This window comes from Canis lupus, chromosome 9 (genome assembly GCF_048164855.1).
Source record: "Canis lupus baileyi chromosome 9, mCanLup2.hap1, whole genome shotgun sequence".
Lineage (NCBI taxonomy): Eukaryota > Metazoa > Chordata > Mammalia > Carnivora > Canidae > Canis > Canis lupus.
Genome location: NC_132846.1, coordinates 18,743,346 through 18,760,878, shown reverse-complemented (window position 1 = coordinate 18,760,878; position 17,533 = coordinate 18,743,346). Strand labels below are relative to the sequence as shown.

At 34.9% G+C, this 17,533-nt stretch overlaps 1 protein-coding gene across 7 annotated transcripts in view; it reads left to right on the top strand.

The window, feature by feature from the left end:
- The window catches only part of SEC23A (SEC23 homolog A, COPII coat complex component), an 85,598-nt gene that overhangs the window by 18,213 nt on the left and 49,852 nt on the right, over positions 1–17,533 (top strand). For all 7 annotated transcript variants that reach the window (XR_012036505.1, XM_072838379.1, XM_072838375.1 and 4 more), the window contains exons 9-14: positions 456–571; positions 4,818–4,941; positions 7,161–7,241; positions 8,548–8,637; positions 9,800–9,906; positions 11,111–11,264. Coding sequence is in view for 6 of the 7 variants with exons in the window: in XM_072838379.1 (XP_072694480.1) it covers positions 456–571; positions 4,818–4,941; positions 7,161–7,241; positions 8,548–8,637; positions 9,800–9,906; positions 11,111–11,264 (672 nt within the window). In the remaining variant the exon portion in view is untranslated. The remainder of the gene's footprint in view (positions 1–455; positions 572–4,817; positions 4,942–7,160; positions 7,242–8,547; positions 8,638–9,799; positions 9,907–11,110; positions 11,265–17,533) is intronic.

Genomic DNA, 17,533 nt, shown 5'->3' with positions numbered 1-17,533 from the left:
TTTCCCTTTTGAGCTTGGAATTTTTCTAGTTAGAGCTTCAAAAAATATTTTTTGGTTTGTTAATAGAATAGCTTTTATTACTGTCTTTTTATATTTGATATTTTTGTTACTTGGATGTGGATTTAGCTAGGAAAAACAGTTCTTATTCCTCCACTATGTTCATGTATGAAGAGCAAAACGTATGATATGCCTTTCCTCCAAGCTAGCTTAATTTAGGAGTTAATTTAGAAAGAACATCTTAAATATGTGAAAGTGTCAGGCTTATAGAAGTTATTGTATCACCTTATGAGAAATTTTTTATTATAGAAAATTAAATTAGAACATATCGCATTTAAATTATTATGCATTATTCTTTTAGTATTTTTTAGGTTATTTTGATCTCTATGGGAAAAATGATTTATAGGATGGTTAAGTTTGTGCATTAGTTTGATTTGATTTTAAAAAATCTTTTGTAGCATTTTGAAGCATTGGCTAATCGAGCTGCTACGACTGGTCATGTTATTGATATCTATGCATGTGCATTAGATCAGACAGGTCTCTTGGAGATGAAGTGCTGTCCCAACCTTACTGGGTATGTATTTATAGTTTTTGCAATTATAGACTGATAATTACAGTTTATATAAACCAATAATAATAACTTAGGAAAAATGGTCATCATCTTATCATCCAGGACAACTGTTAACAGTTTTTGATACTCCTTTCAGTAAAGTTTACTTTAAGTTTTTTTCTAAAATTGAGTTACAAAGGCACAAGTTCTGTTTGAAAAGCCTGTCTTGATATTTTGCAGTTGTTGTTTTATTATTGTAGTAGCTTTTGATATATAATTCCCACCATAAAATTTCCCTTTTAAAGCTTACCACAATTAATGGTTTGTTTTTGGTATATTCACAGGTGGAGCAACCATCACCAAATTTAGTTTTAGAACATTTACATTACCCCAGAAAGCAGTCATTCCCCTTACCTGCTTCCTTCTTCTCCCTCTCCCGCTCTTTCAGTGTAGATCACTAATCTCCTTTCTGTCTATAGATTTGCCTGTTCTTGATCTTAGGGGGAAACCATTTCATCTTTCATCATTAAGTATGATGTTAGGTATGGGTTTTTGTAGATGCCTTTATCAGGTTGAAGAATTTTCTCTCCTTAGTGAAGATTTTTTCATTAAAGGGTATTGGATTTGGTCAAATGTATTTTTTACATCTACCGAGATGATCACATGATTTTTATTCATTATTAATGTGGTGTGTTATAGTGATTTTTGTGTATTAAACCACCCTTGCATTCCTGGGATGAATATCATTTGTGAATGATCCTTTTTAGATATTGCTGGATTTGATTTGTTAATATTTTGTTGAGAATTTTTGCATCCATCGTCATAAGGGACTTTGTAGTTTTTTTTTTTTTCTCCTTGTGATATCTTTGGAATTGATATCAGGATAATACTGGACTCAGAATGAATTGCAAAGTGTTCCTCTTTCATTGGCAGTCTAATTATTTTGGGGATAATTTAATTAGGCTTTAATAAACTCAAGTAGGTCAACTCTTTTCTCAAGTTTATTTTATTTTATTCATCTAATGGCTATTAATGAGCACCTACTGTATATCAAACTGTTCAAGGTACTGGATATAAGGCAGTGAACCAAATATAAAAATCTGCCCTCATGGGGCTTCTTTTAGTGCAGGAATGTTCAGTGTAATTTTCTATTGAAAATGTTTGGTGTTGTCCCACTGAAATATGAGTGTGACTCACATTTAAAATTTAAAATTGTAATTTTAAATTGAGTTCCATTTAAATTTAAATAGCCACATGTTGGATGCACAGTTCTAGTGAGAGATGAGACAAGTAAAGTAAATAGCATGTCAGAAGATAGTAAATGTTAGGGAGAATAATTCAGGAAATGAGGACAGGGGTTTGCAGTACTAAATAGGGCAAGAAGGGAAAGCCTCATTGAAGATGAGGTTTAACAAAGACCTAAGAAAGAGAGGGAGTGAGACATCTATATATATGAAGGAAGAGTGTTTCAAGCAGAGAGAAAAGTGACTGGAAAGTTGAGAACATACCTGGGGTGTTTGAGAAGTTGCAACAAGGCCAAAGTAGCTGGAGTGGAGGTAAGTGAGAGGAACAGATTGTGAGAGTCTTTTGACTATAGTAAGGGTTTCAGATAAGTTTACTTTGAGTGAAATGGAAAGTCATTGGAGGAGAGTTTTCAGTAAAGGAGTGATATGATCTGTTGTAATGTTTTAAAGAGACCATCTGACTTTATTGTCTACAGTAGTCTATATAAGGATACAGGAATTCCAAGTGGTGGCTGAGAAATGTTTAGATTTGGGGTATATTTACAAGGTGGAAGATTTGCTGATAGTTTGGAACTGGGGTTTGGGAAAACGAAAGGGCATCTACTGGAAGCCTGCCCTTTATTGAAATGGGTAAGACTGTGGAAAGAAGAGTATTAGTGGAGAAATTGGGAGTTCAGTTCTGAACGTTTGGTTTAAGATGCCATTTGACATTCATGAGGAGGTTTGGAGTAGGCAGTTGGGTATTACAACATAGAGCAGAGATAGGTCCGGGCTGGAGATAAAAATGTGGGAGCTGAAAAAAAAAATGTGGGAGCTGAAAGAACATTGACGTTTTTTTAAATAGCAATAAAAATGGATGAGATTGTAAGATTTTGCAGTTGAACACTGCCAGGACCTTCCTGAGAGCAGTGAAAGTTGACTTAGAGTGAACTAGAAGAAGAATAGGAAGAGGGGATTGGAAACAGCTGGTAAAGATTACAACTTTTCAAACTTTCCCATATGCAGATCAGCTGGGTATCTTGTTAAAGTACAGATTCTGGATTTACTGTGCATAGGATGGGACTTGGAATTCTGTTTTTCAAACAGGATCCTTGGTGTTGCTAATGTTGCTGGACCACTGAGTAGTAAGGGTATAGACAGCTCTTACAAAGAGGTTTGCTGTAAAAAGGGAACAGGTAATTAGGGTGGTGTAAATTGTCTTGAAGTAGGATACATTGTCAGGTTTAGTGATGACAGATCATCATGGATGACATGTTTGTAAAAGTAGAAAGTCTGAAAGATTTTATATACTACTGTCGGAATTAGTATGTTAAGTTGTCAAGACTTCTAGATCAAGGTCAGCATACAGAATTCAACTGTATTTTTGTATACTGGTGACAAACATAGAGAAAACAAAATAAAAAAAATAATAACATCCAAGATAAACTCAGGAGTTTCACAATATCAAAAATAAAATTACCATTAATTAATTATGCCATATAAATTTTATTCTTTTGCCTATTTTAATTTTTTTTAAAAGATTTATTTATTATTCATGATAGAACACAGAGAGAGAGCGAGGCAGAGACACAGGAGGAGGGAGAAGCAGGCTCCATACCAGGAGCCCGACGTGGGACTCATCCCGGGACTCCAGGATCGCGCCCTGGGCCAAAGGCAGGCGCCAAACTGCTGAGCCACCCAGGGATCCCCCCTATTTTAATTTTTTATTGTATTTTATTGTTTAGAATCTACTAAAAGTATTTTAAAAATCTGAGCAAATATATGTAAATATTTGTATGCATGTGAGTATATGGGTTATGAGCAGCAGAAAATTATACATACCTTTCTCTACTTTGCATTTTCACTCATACCCTGGAAAGTGGTCTTTAGCAGTATATTACCTCATTTTGTGTATATACCATATTTTATTCAACTAGTCTCTAACAGATGATCATCTGGATTATTTCCATTCTATTTTATTACTAGCAGTGGTGAATACCCCTGTGCATATATTCTGCTTTTTGTTTTTGTTTTCCAGAATATTTTTGGGACAGATTCCCAATAGTGGCTTGACTAGATTAAAGAGAAAACACATGGATAATTTTGATAGATATTGTCAAATTCCTGTGCATTCAGGTTGCATCATTTTGCATTCCCATCTGAGTTTCCACAGTCTCATCAACAGAGTATGTTGTCAAATTGTGATTTTTGCTGATCTATTAGAGCAAAATGGTATCTCAGAATTGTTTTTATTTGATAGTTAATTTTTTTAAAACTTAAAAAAAAATTAAAATAGGTATATGCTTACTGGAAAGAATCAAGCAGTACATAAGTGCTTAAAATGAAAATGATTCCTCAGGCTCCTCTTATTTTCATTCACTGGTTTTGATCCTGTTAAGTTTGATATGATACATAGACAGTATATGCAAATATATACATACACAAGTATGTATTTGTTTTTAAGAATGAGAACATGTGCTGTAATTGTCACACATCTTCACCAGGAGAACTGGGTGGCTGGGAAGGAAGAGGCATACTTGCTATTGTGTACCACTTTGTACCTTTTGAATTTTGTATTGTGTGGATGTATTATCTATCTGTAAAAGAACTACTGATGATAAATGAAAGTGTTAGGAGAACTCAGATACCCTCAGGATTGAGATTATTTGTGGAGTGTGGAATGAAGATATTTTCATATATTTGAGTTTTTAAAAATAATGGTAATCTAGCACATTTTGGAAAGTATCTCTAAAATCTGTTGGTAGTGGGATGCCTGGGTGGCTCAGTGGTTAAGCGTCTGCCTTCGGCTCAGTGTGTGATGCTGGAGTTCTGGGATTGAGTCCCATGTTGGGCTCCCTCCATGGAGCCTGCTTCTCTCTTTGCCTTTCTCTCTCTGTGTCTCTCATGAATGAATAGATAGAATCTTTAACAAAAAAATAATAAAATAAAATCTGTTCGTAGTATTGAGAAGTAAAATACTTTTCTGGTTTTAACACATGGACCCAATACTTGTGTCACATACATTATTTTTTGTTCTTTACATGCAGAGGATACATGGTAATGGGTGACTCTTTCAACACTTCCTTATTCAAGCAGACTTTTCAAAGAGTCTTTACCAAAGATATGCATGGACAGTTTAAAATGGGCTTTGGTGGCACATTAGAAATAAAGGTAAGAGCCAAAACTTGACATGTATGGTATGTTATCAAGAGAAGTTTGTAGGCTTCACCACAATTTTAAAATATCATTAATCAAATTCAATATGTGCTTTAAAAGTTGTGGTGGTTTTATATTGAAAACCAGAATTAGAGATTTTACCAGAAAATGTATTATTGTTAAATGTACCTGAAATGTTTACTTGAGCATTTCCAAGTGATTGTTAGAGAAGAAGATACTGGATAGGTAAAATTTCATTTAACTACTTTTTTCCCTTTATATAGGGTTAAACTTTTAAAGTGTGCTTTATCTTTTTAATTTGCTTACGTTAGTACTAGATTTTTTTTTAATTGTAGGAATTAGTATCTAATTTAAGAGAAACCCGTTCTATTCCATTTGGATAATTAGTAATTGTTTAATGGTTGGTAGGTTATTGATATTACTCACTTCTGTCATTCATTTCAAATTTGGATTTAGAAAATCCAAAGGCTTGGGGCACCTTGGTGGTGCAGTCAATTGGGCATCTGACGCTTGGTTTCAGCTTAGGTCGTGGGATTGAGCCCTGTGTTGGCCTCAGTACTCAGAGGGGAGTCTACTTGAGATTTTTCTCTCCCACTGTCCCTCCCCTCTCCACACTCTCTCTCTAAAATAGATAAATAGGGGCACATGGGTGGCTCAGTTGTTGAGCATCTACCTCTGGTTTAGGTTGTGATCCTGGGGTCCTAGGCTCGAGTCTTGCATCGGGCTCACCACAGGGAGCCTGCTTCTCCCTCTGCCTGTGTCTCTGCCTCTCTCTCTGGGTCTCTCATGAATATATAAGTAAAATCTTAAAAAAAAAAAAAACATAAATGAATCTTTAAACAAAAAAGAAAACCCAAAGGATTAGTGTTAGCTACTAGTATATTATAAACACATTGATTTTGAATTTCCATTAAATAAAATCTTGTTAATCTTTTTATTTTATTGAATGCTTGCTCTATCTCCAGCATTAACCAAGGAAATTATAGAGATCTCAAGGGATATACAAGGCACAGATTGCCTTAAAAAGAAACTTGGGGCACCACGTTGACTCAGTAGAGTGTGTGACTCTTGATCTCAGGGTCATGAGTTCAAGCCCCACCTTGGGCGTGAAGCCTACTTAAAAAACAAAAACTACTGAGCCATCCTGGTGCCCTGAAACTTAGTTTTGATAGAAAGATAAGATTAACACTTGTGATAGAGTGAAATAACAGTAGATTATAGAAGTCATAGAAAGGTTTAGGGAAGAAACCTGAATGTTTGCAGGACACAATTTATTCTTGACAATAAATGGTTTTTTAGTGTCTTACAGTGGTTTTGAAAGAGGGACGAATTTAAATTGGTTGAGGACAACACATTTTAGTTAGGATCCCATATGAGGAGAGGTAAAAAAGTGAGAACCAGCATGATATATTTGGGGAAACTTCCCAGTGAGAGTGGATGGCTTTTATTGCAATGTAAGGGAAATAGTTTTAATTGTGTGGTTGGATGTAGTTTGGCGATGCATGTCCAGGCAGAAGAAGCCATTGTAAATTAATGAACAATGTTTCGGGTAAAATTCATCTGACAATGTTAATCACTTTGTCAGGAAAAAGAATATCAGGAAAAGTGAATTAGGCTTTTAAAATCTTTTGATAGAAACAATAGCTTAAATTTTGGTGTCAGTAGAGATTGGAAAGAAACCAGTCTTGGTGACACATTTTCTAAGGGAAGAAAAATAGGGATCCCTGGGTGGCGCAGCGGTTTGGCGCCTGCCTTTGGCCCAGGGCGCGATCCTGGAGACCCGGGATCGAATCCCACGTCGGGCTCCCGGTGCATGGAGCCTGCTTCTCGCTCTGCTTCTCTCTCTGTCTCTCTCTCTCTCTCTCTCTCTGTGACTATCATGAATAAATAAATGAAATCTTTAAAAAAAAAAAAGAAAAATAGAAGATAATGATTTTGGGATATGATATTATTTTGAATTCAGAGTGAGGTTTCAAAATGGAGATTTCTTATGAGCAGGTAGAAATAGAGTATTAAAGTTAGGTCAGGGCTAGATTTTATATTTGGGAGTTATCAATCTAGAAGTGCCCAATGATTCATTATTTCTAAATTAGTATGTTTTCATTGACTTGAGTTTTAAATATGGAAAAATGTCTTTATTTTTATATACTTGAGTATATGTTTGAGCTTATCTTTGGGTATACTGAAGTTTTCTCTGTATTCTTACATTGCAGACCTCAAGGGAAATAAAGATTTCAGGAGCTATTGGACCGTGTGTGTCTCTCAATTCTAAAGGACCTTGTGTATCTGAAAATGTAAGAGACCTTTAGTCTAAAAAGAAAATACAGTTAATTTAAAGGGCAGGCCAACAAGAGACTTGGAGTGGCAGCCTATAGCATTTCTTTCAAAATTGTTTGTGTGGGCTAAGTTTTCAGTAGAATGTGGTTCAGTTTTCACTGGTATAATCTATTTGTGGTTTCTTTTTTTTTTTTTTTTTTGCATGTCCTTTTTACCATCTACCCGCAAATTTAAACCTTTGTATTGTTACCAGTCTTCTGTATTTTTTATGCCTAAGTTATTACTTGCCCCAGTATGCCTAAAAAACCCCAACAATTGTGATTTGGAAATTTGGAGACTTCCAAAAGTGAAATCTGAATTTTTTTGTTTGTTAGGATTTCCAACAAAGTAAGCAAATGAGCCAGATTTTCATTTTAATTCCTTTCTTTTTTTTGTTATCCCATCTAGTGGTCAAATAATGTACTTTAAAGTGGTAGAATTGTGTAGCTATAGAGAGGGTGATGGTAATCATCTCTAAAATTACAGTGTTTAAAAATTAATTTTAAGCAGATTGCATGGTAAAAATTAATATCTAAGAATAGTGTTTTGGGGAATCAGACTGCTTAAATTATGGAATTCTGTTCTGAGAACCTTTATCATATGTGCCCATATTATGTGTTAAATCGGTACCTCTTTACACAGGTCAAATAGTTGGATAGAAAGATAGCGTTAATTGTAATTACTTCATTAAATGGTATATACTTTTAAAATCTTTAATATTGAAGAACTTGTATCAATATTTAGCAAGAATTTGGGGGCACCTGTGTGGCTCAGTGGTTGTGCATCTGCTTTCGGCTCAGATTGTGATCCCCGGGGTCCTGGGATTGAGTCCCACATTGGGTTCTCTGTGGGGAGCCTGTTTCTCCCTCTGCCTCTGTCTCTGCCTCTCTCTCTATGTCTCTCATGAATAAATGAATAAAATCTTAAAAAAAATACTTAGCAAGAATTTGAATTATCTTATAATTTTATTTTGTAAGAATTGCTTAATATTATTTCATGACATATTTCTATGACTTAAAAATCTTAAGCTTTTAACAGTCATTAAATTAGTTAGAAATGTGAAGCAATTTTCTTATTGCAGTTTTTTCCTTCCCTTTTTACCTTAATATATATTATAGTAATAAATTGGGGGTGTCTAACTGGCTTAATTGGTGGAGCATGCGACTGTTGATCTTGGGGTTGTGAGTTTGAGCCCCACATTGGTTGTAGAGGTTACTGAAAGTAAAATCTTTAAAAAAAATTGTATTCTCTATTTTTCAAACATACTATATTTTATTTTTACAGGAGATAGGAACGGGTGGCACATGTCAATGGAAGATATGTGGGCTCAGCCCCACTACAACCTTAGCTATATATTTTGAGGTTGTCAATCAGGTATGACTTTTATATTTGAAATACTCAATTTAGGCCATAGATATTTCATATTTTTTTCCAATAGTAATTAGACCCGAAGCTTATTATGTTTGGAATTTTTGTTTGTCATATTCTTTTTCTCAAGCTAAACTACTTGGTGAGAGGATAAACTGTAACCGAAACAGATGTTAAGGAAACCTGCAAATGCACAATATTGGGCAACCCAACTTTTATTCTCAGTTTTCCTTTTTTTCTATTTTAATATAAAATTGAAGCATAAATAAAAATTCTGTTCTAGATATGCATTTTTGTAATTAGGCATCAGGCTCCTCCTAGTTGTCACAAGGTGTATTATAATGATATATGAAACCCCTACAAGAATGTTTAATATATCAAAATTCATAGAAAAAGATTGTAAGGTAAAGATTCCTATATTTGAAAAGTTTTTTTTCTGGTATAAGAGGAAGTTATATTAAAGACGATATAATGTATAACTTACTGACTTTCATACCAATAGTTATGAGGCATAAAATGAATCACAAAGTATTGATGATCAACCTTCATAAGATAGGTACAGGAATTTTTTTGTTTAACCATCCAAATTTGTGAAAAGTAGTAGCTTTTATTGACCAAAAAAATAAGTAAATCAAGAATGCTTCTTGTCAAAGATCATAAGGAAAGTTTCTCTTATTGACCACTTGCTATTTCTGAGGATCATTATTATATGTTACTATTGGGGTCTTCTCATTAATAGTTTTCTATTGGTCATCTGTTCATCATATGATTTATCTTCCTAAAAGTTCTGTTTTCATCTCGTATACTGAAAGGTGAAGGACTTGGTTCAATTTCTCTTTATCCAGCTACTATTTTGCAAAATTGCCTTACTTATGCATTTGTGTATCTGTTAATTTCTTTATACTTCTCCCTTTATTTCGTCCTTTCACATCCTTCTGAATTATCTATTACTTGAAATTGATATTCTAGCTGGACTCACTTCTCTTATGCTTCATCATTTTTCCCCTTTCCCAGATCCATTTCTCTTTTATGTGGCAAAACACAACTCTTTGGTCTGCACTGGAAACAATCATCCTTCTATTGATTTTAGAATGAATTTCATTAAATAGGGTAACTATAAAAACACTGTAATAGATTTTGCTTATTTTTTACTTTTATTTTTACATAGCATAATGCTCCAATTCCTCAAGGAGGGCGTGGTGCAATCCAGTTTGTGACTCAGTATCAGCATTCAAGTGGGCAGAGACGCATCCGAGTGACCACCATCGCTAGGAAGTAGGTTGTATTAATTAGAGATTAAATTATCATATCAAAAGTATTCTGAGTCATGTTTCCAAACTGGGTTTCTGTTTTGAGAAACATCTGTAACTAGGAAATGAACATTTATAATAATAGAATTTTATTTCTTTTTTTTTTTTTTTTAAGATTTATTTATTTATTCATGAGAGACACACAGAGAGAGGCAGAGACATAGGCAGAGGGAGGAGAAGTAGGCTCCATGCAGAGAGCCCGATGTGGGACTTGATCCCGGGATTCCAGGATCACGCCCTGAGCCAAAGGCAGACGCTCAACCACTGAGCCACCCAGGCGTTCTGCATTTTATTTCTTTTTAATCCAGCTTATTGGATGTTCATTGTTAGGAAATGTATAGCCATTTAAAAAATGACTCCTAAGACACATTCTTTGAAATATTCTTTTATTTACCATATTCTTCTGAGAGGAGGAGCAAAACTAATAAACATTATCCTTTCATAGGCATTAACAATATGTACATATATATACATACATCATAATATAGCACAATAATTAATAGCATTACTTTTCAATGAAAAAGTTCTTAGTCCTAAAACAGACTCTTAACTAAAGAGTACAAACAGGGTTACTGGAAGAGAGGTGGATGGGTAATGGGCTAAAATTGGTGATGGGCATGGAGGGAAAAAGAATATATAGAAACTTTAATTATATCATTTTATCATTAATAATTGAATTAAAGACAAAATGAGAAAACATTTTTTGATAATTTTGTTCATTTTCCAGCTTAGTAAATGAGAATTATTTAGGCTGGAGGAAAACTCTTATTTTGTTGTATTTCCATGTTTCTGCCTTTAGAAAATTGGAGCAATAAGATTGAAAAGTCTGACATAGACTTGTGTATTTCTGTGCACATGTAAACCTATACATATATGTGTGCTCTTTTTATACTTGTAAAAATCTTAATGTCTTAAGGAATGTGTTTGGAGATCTATCTTTGCAATTACTTTAGAAGACTTTATTAGGTTTGGATATATTTTTCTGAAAAATAATGCTATACTGAAACTATTAGTGATTTTAAATAATGCTGACTTTTTAGATAATGTTGGAATTTTCAAATATGAAATAATTTTCTGCATCATTTTAATTTACGTCTGTGTAGTAGCCAACTGTGGTATTGTGACTTTAATAATTCAGCAGCATCTCTCTGCTTTCTTCTTGCCTTTAGCTGGGCAGATGCCCAAACTCAAATCCAAAACATTGCTGCGTCTTTTGACCAGGAAGCAGCTGCCATTCTTATGGCCCGGCTGGCAATCTATAGAGCAGAAACAGAGGAAGGACCAGATGTACTTAGATGGCTAGACAGACAGCTCATTCGACTGGTAAGAAGTAAACAATGTACTTTTCTCAATATATATACTTTCGTTTGTCATATTTGTTGCTTATGATTTCTTTCAACATACTTAGCAGTTTAACTGAAAGACTGTATGAGGAATTTTGATTCAAGTTGCTGAGAAAGGCATAGTAATGAATGGTACATTTCTCTCTTCCAGTAAACTAAAATACCTTTTTTCCTTAAAAGAGTGACACTTAAGTAACTTTTTTTCTTTCTTTCTTGTTTTGGGGCTGTTACCACATTAGTTTCAAATTTAATCCTAAATTATTGTAAATTTTTTTATTGCTTTTTTTTTTGCATATTTTTCTTCATTGCTATTGTTTTAGTTTTCTAATTTTATTGAGAAGTTAACTGTGATTTAAAAATTATGCACGTTAACATACAAAAATATAGGTGGGCCTTGATTATCTGGATCTCGATTAGCAAAATGTGTGTTAGTAAAATTATTGATAATGCTGATTTACTTGGGTTTTTAGTATGGCAGGAACCCACTACTTAACGTTTTAACCTAGAATGCTTAATTAAGTTCTATTCTTAATGTTCCATTTTTTACTCAGCAAACTCTTGCCTATTATTTTAGTCAAATAGGCTAAAGAGAACTGTTAAGAACTCTCTGCTAATCTATCAGATTTCTGTTTGTAGCAGGAAGATTTGCATTCTTTGTTTAGATTTTCATGTAGTTTTAAAAGTATTCTTCAATGAACTAATCTTTGTTTAATAAAATTACTCATTTTTGTAGCATCATCCAGGACTTTTTTCTTTTACTTTACTTTCACGGGTGTTTTTATACTAACACCTGTCTGTGGTGAAAGGAGTGTTTTAACATCAGCATGTCTTTTTACAAGAAGAGTCATAAAACTTCTCATCAAATCAACCACTGCTTGAACACCATAAGTACAAATGCCAACCCAGTTCTTCCAAGATGAACCATTGTTTCTAGATAGGAATATAAAGTATTAAATATATTTTGACTTTGCTAGTTTAGGACTGTGGAAATATATTCTTGAATTGCACTATCATTTAGCAGTTTGACATGACATTAGTGAAATCTGTTGGCTCGTCAACCTAAATAGAGAAGCTGTTATTTTTTAGCTGATTGCATAAACTTCTTCAGCATCATATGATATGTTATCAATGCATTCATTTATTGTATTACTTTAAAATGGAACATTTTCAGTTTATCAGACTGCATCTTTTTTTTTAAGTATTTATTTTATAGAGAGTATGCCAGTACATGAGTTGGGGGAGGGGCAGAGAGAGAGAATCTTAAGCAGACTCCCCACTAAGCGTGGAGCCTGACATGGAGCTCCATCTCACAAGCCATGAGATCATGACCTGAGCCAAAACCAAGAGTCAGAAGTTTAACCAACTGAGCCACCCAGACACCCCTCAGACTGCATCTTATCCTAGCATTTTACTTACTTTAATTTTACATGTTGGTATTATTAGGTTCTATTATAGTTCTGTGACTTTTTCTCTCTTTTTTTTTAAGATTTTATTTATTTTGAGAGAGCGTGTGAACGAGTTGGGAGAAGGGCAGAGGCAGAGGGAGAGGAAGAAGCTGAGCAAGGAGTCCCACATAGGGCTCCATCCTAGGACCCCAGAATCATTACCTGAGCCAAAGTTGCTGAATGAACTGAGCCACTCAGGTGCCCTGACTTTTCCTTTCAGGGTAATAAGTTAGTAATCTGACATAGTTTGCTTCCTGAGCCTTTTCAATGGATGTGACTTTGTTTTACTAAATGCCTTGTTCTTTCGAGAAGAAAGTGTTTGAAGTGATCAGCACCTTTATTTGCCAAATGACTGTGATTTGTAGTAGAGTGCTTTTGCCATTTTGTGAGAACTACTACTACATTTGTAGGTTATCTCATGTGACACAAAACAAAGTACAACTTGGGTTATCAGCTCACATAAAAACCCACTGATGGGGATCCCTGGGTGGCTCAGTGGTTAAGTGCCTGACTTTGGCCCAGGGCGTGATTCTGGAGTCCCAGGACTGAGTCCCGCGTCGGTCTCCCTGCATGGAGCCTGCTTCTCCCTTTGTCTGTGTCTCTGCCTCTCTCTCTCTCTCTCTCTCTCTCTCTTTGTCTCTCATGAATAAATAAATAAAATCTTAAAAAAAAAACCCCACTGATTAGTAGCTTTCATTGTAAAGATTGATCTTTTCTGTGTCCCTTGTTGCTTAAATGTGGTGAAATGACTCAGAAGATTGTAATTCTTCAGAATTCTCTGTGGGGTAATGTCTAGAATATTCTGTCTCACACTTGAACTTCAAAATTTGCCATATTGTTTGACATGCTTGTAAAACACAAACACTATTAACGTATAAAACAGAATGGCCTTGTAAAGAACTAAATGAGTTACAAAAAGTACAAAATTACAAAAACATACACTATAATTCACTTCTACACATTCTGCAATTTTGTAGTATTAAACAGCAGTGCAAGGGTTTTGCGAATAGAGAATAGAAGAGTCATAGCACGATGAAAATTTTACTATTATTTTCTGCCACACCAATATAGTTTGTCTGTTCCTATAAGTCACTTGGCAAATGTGGGTAAGAGGAAGTTGGTGGAGGTAATTTGAGGGAGGGGCTGATATCGTCAGACTATTGTTCTGCTTTCTGTGCAAAATAGTTTGTTTACACCAGTTATTGGTGGCTTCCCTTGTCATATGTCAAAAACTGAGATTGGAGTTTTCCAAATGAGCATAGTACTACTGCATACTGCCACATGGGAATGAAAAATGGCCAAAAGAAATTGCTGGGGCACGTGGGTGGCTTGGTGGTTGAGCATCTTTGATCCTGGAGTCCTAGGATCCGGTCCCACATTGGGCTCCCCATAGGGAGCCTACTTCTCCCTCTGCTATGTTTCTGCCTCTCTCTGTGTGTTTCTCATGAATAAAGAAATAAAATCTTTTAAAAAATTAAAAAATAAATAAAAATAAAAGAAATTGCTAACAGGTAACTTGGAAACCATCTATCACTGTGGCTGACATCATATGGTATGCAAAGTTCAAAAAACACATTTTTATAGATTTTAAAGAACTCCTAGTGACTAAGAAACCCTCATATATAGTAAAAGTGGTGAGAATGCAATCTTTACATTTTTCTAATTGATGGAATCACATTAACATACAGTTGAAGTGAAACTCTAGGTGATGACCAATGAACCTTAGTTATAAAAGCTGTTCTAAGACTCATTTTTTGTACTGATTGTGCACTGCTAAAATTTCAGCTGTAACAGTGATAACACAAATAGAGAAGGGATTAATAGTACCTTGTAGGTACTATTTATAGTTTTTTCCCAATGGAAAAAAATCTATGAAATTATACTAACAAACTTCTTTCCTCAATTTGGTATAGTGAATGTAATTATTTTCTTTTTTCTTGATGACTCAGGCTTATTTTCATTAAAAATAAACCTCTTTTTGGGGCACCTGGGTGGTGCAGTCAGTTAAGTGTCTGACCATGGTTTCAGCTCAGATCATGATTTCAGAATCATGAAAGTCCCAACGATGTGGGACTCGTTTTTTTTTTTTTTTAATATATATATATATTTAATGTTTTTTTATTATCAGGAATAAAGCTTGCATACACAAAAGCTCAGTCACACTTGTAGGCTGTTTTTATATTCCCATTGCATCCTCCAGCCGAAACCTAACACGGTGTTGCATGGATCACAGATCCTCAGTACAGCACCTGTGGGTCGTTTTGTTTCCTCCTAAAGGACCTTTGGGTCACCAAATGAACCATTGTTTGATTCCAGTGATCAGCAAGCCCGCATTGTGACATGTTGTGCTCTTCTGAAGATAGGCAAATAAAGGCAATGAAATATGTCTACACAAGTAATATCAAGAGCTACACTTTATTTTTTTACTTTGCAGCCAGATATGGCATTAATGGTTTTGTAGGTGTGCCTGTCATTTAAAAGCTCTGTAAAGGAGATCTTACGCACCCCAACAGTCCAGAGGGAGACCAGGGCGTCTAGAGGTTAAAAGGTTCTGTCCAAGGTCATGGTGGTAAGAAGTGAGTAGAAATCACCCTCGGAGTCACCTGCATTGGCCTCTGTGCTCAGCGTGGAGTCTACTTAAGATTCTCTCTCCCTCTTCCTCTGCCCTTCCCATTCATGCTCTGTCTCTGTCTCTCTCTAAAATAACGACATCTTTTAAAAAAAATCCAAACATCTTTTTAAAAACTCTTTTGTAGGTAATGGGCAATGTACGGCCAGATTGGTGCTGTGCCACATTTGCTTCTGACACTTTTAATGTAAGCCCTCGCTCCCCTTGGTCATAATCATTTAAGCTATTGGTTTCAACATATGCTTTGTCCCCTCATCCAGAGTCTCTTGTTTGGGTCCATCTTGTGCCCACCTTCATCTTCATGGACCTATTCCTTACCTTTTTTCATTTTTGTTCTTTACTTTTTTGACTCTTGACTTTTTCTATTGAATGACACCTTTTTCACAACTTAAACTTGATATTGGATTTTGTTTTTTCATCTTTGACCTTTGGTTTACCCACTAACCACAAATTGTGTTTTCCTTTTAGCTGTACTGCTAGCTACAGTGGATAAACAGTTTATCTGGTCCAGGAAATCTCTTTTGTTTAAAACCTTTGGAACTTTCCAGCAAATCCTACCCCAGCTAGGTTTTTCCTTATTATACCAGTGAAACCAGGCACTTAAGTTGTGCTGTTTCTTGTTTTCTGTGTTTTCTTAGAGAAAGACAGAGAGAGCGTGGGAGTAGGGGAACAGAGAGAGAATCTTAAGCTGGCTCCATGCCTAGGACAGAGCCTGATGGGGGGCTAGATCTTACAACCCTGAGATCCTGACTGAGCCAACCAGGCTCTCCTGTTGTACTGTTTATAACGATGATCATATTTGCCATTACCATTTTCTTATAGAGATTGTGCTTTGACCTTTAGGACTCATATATGTATCTGCCTTTATGTGTATATAGTTACTGAATTAAAGACAGGACTAGATTTTTTGTGTTGATATTTTCATCAAGAAAATTGTATTATTGTTGCTTTATCTGCCCAATCTTACTCCTTCTGAATAACTCCAACCATGGATCTTTGAGACACCTCCTTTATACTTCAGACTTTTTCTTCCCATCTGTATTAGTGTTTTGGTTAGATTGTAAATAAGGACTATTTCTCAAGATTCCAGTAATCAGTGCTAGGGCACTTGATAAGTGTTCAAAATTTTTAAGTAATTCAAAGATTAGAAATATATGTATGTACATATTATGCAAATTTTGTATTGTTAACTGTGGTAAAGTTTGGCTGTATTTTCAAAAAACAAGTTATACACATTTAACTTCTGGATATAAAAGAATGTTTTATTTTTTTAATTGATTATTATTATTTTTTAGGAGGGATGGTGGGAGGCGCAGAGGGAGAGAGAAAATCTTAAGCTCCACACCCCGTGTGGAGCCTGATACAGGGCTCGATCTCACAACCCTGAGATCATGACCTGAGCTGATGCCTAACTGACTGAGCCACCCAGGCACCCCTGGATACAGAAGGATTTTTAACACGAAATAAAAAGCAGGAGCCATTAAATAAAAATATTCAACGATTTTATTATGGGGGCAGCCAGGTGGCTCAGTTAGTTAAGCATCTGACTCTTGATTTTGGCTCAGGTTATGATCTCGGGGTTGTGAAATCTAGTCACATGTTGGGTTCTGCGCTTGGTGGGGAGTCTGCTTCAGATTCTTTACTTTTCCCTCTACCTCTGCTCTCTCTCTCTCTTTCTGTCTCTAAAATAAATCTTTAAAAACTTAGAAAGATTTTATTACATTAAAATGAAAAAGATCTATTTGGCAAAAGTACCATTACAAAAATTTAATGTCAACTTGTATGTATGACTAATATATGTATATTTTTATACATATAATGGAATATGGAAATTTTTATATATATGTGCTTTCACAAATGAGTAAGATTTGGGGAAAAATGAGCAAATGTCTTGAACAAGGTATTAGCCAAAGAAGGAATCCAAGAAACCAGTAAACATATGAAAAAATTAACAATCTTATTTATAATCAAAGTTAGAAAATAGAGCAAGATAATTTTTATTTATCAAATGGGTAAGAATTAGAAAAACATAATAATGCTTAAGAGTTGGTTAGTATTCAGGGAAATGGACAGCTTTATAGCTTGAAGGTTTGGAGTATGAACTGTACAAGTTCTATAAACATCTATATTACCTTATATTGAGAAGGCAGTTGATGATATATATCAGAAGCTTAA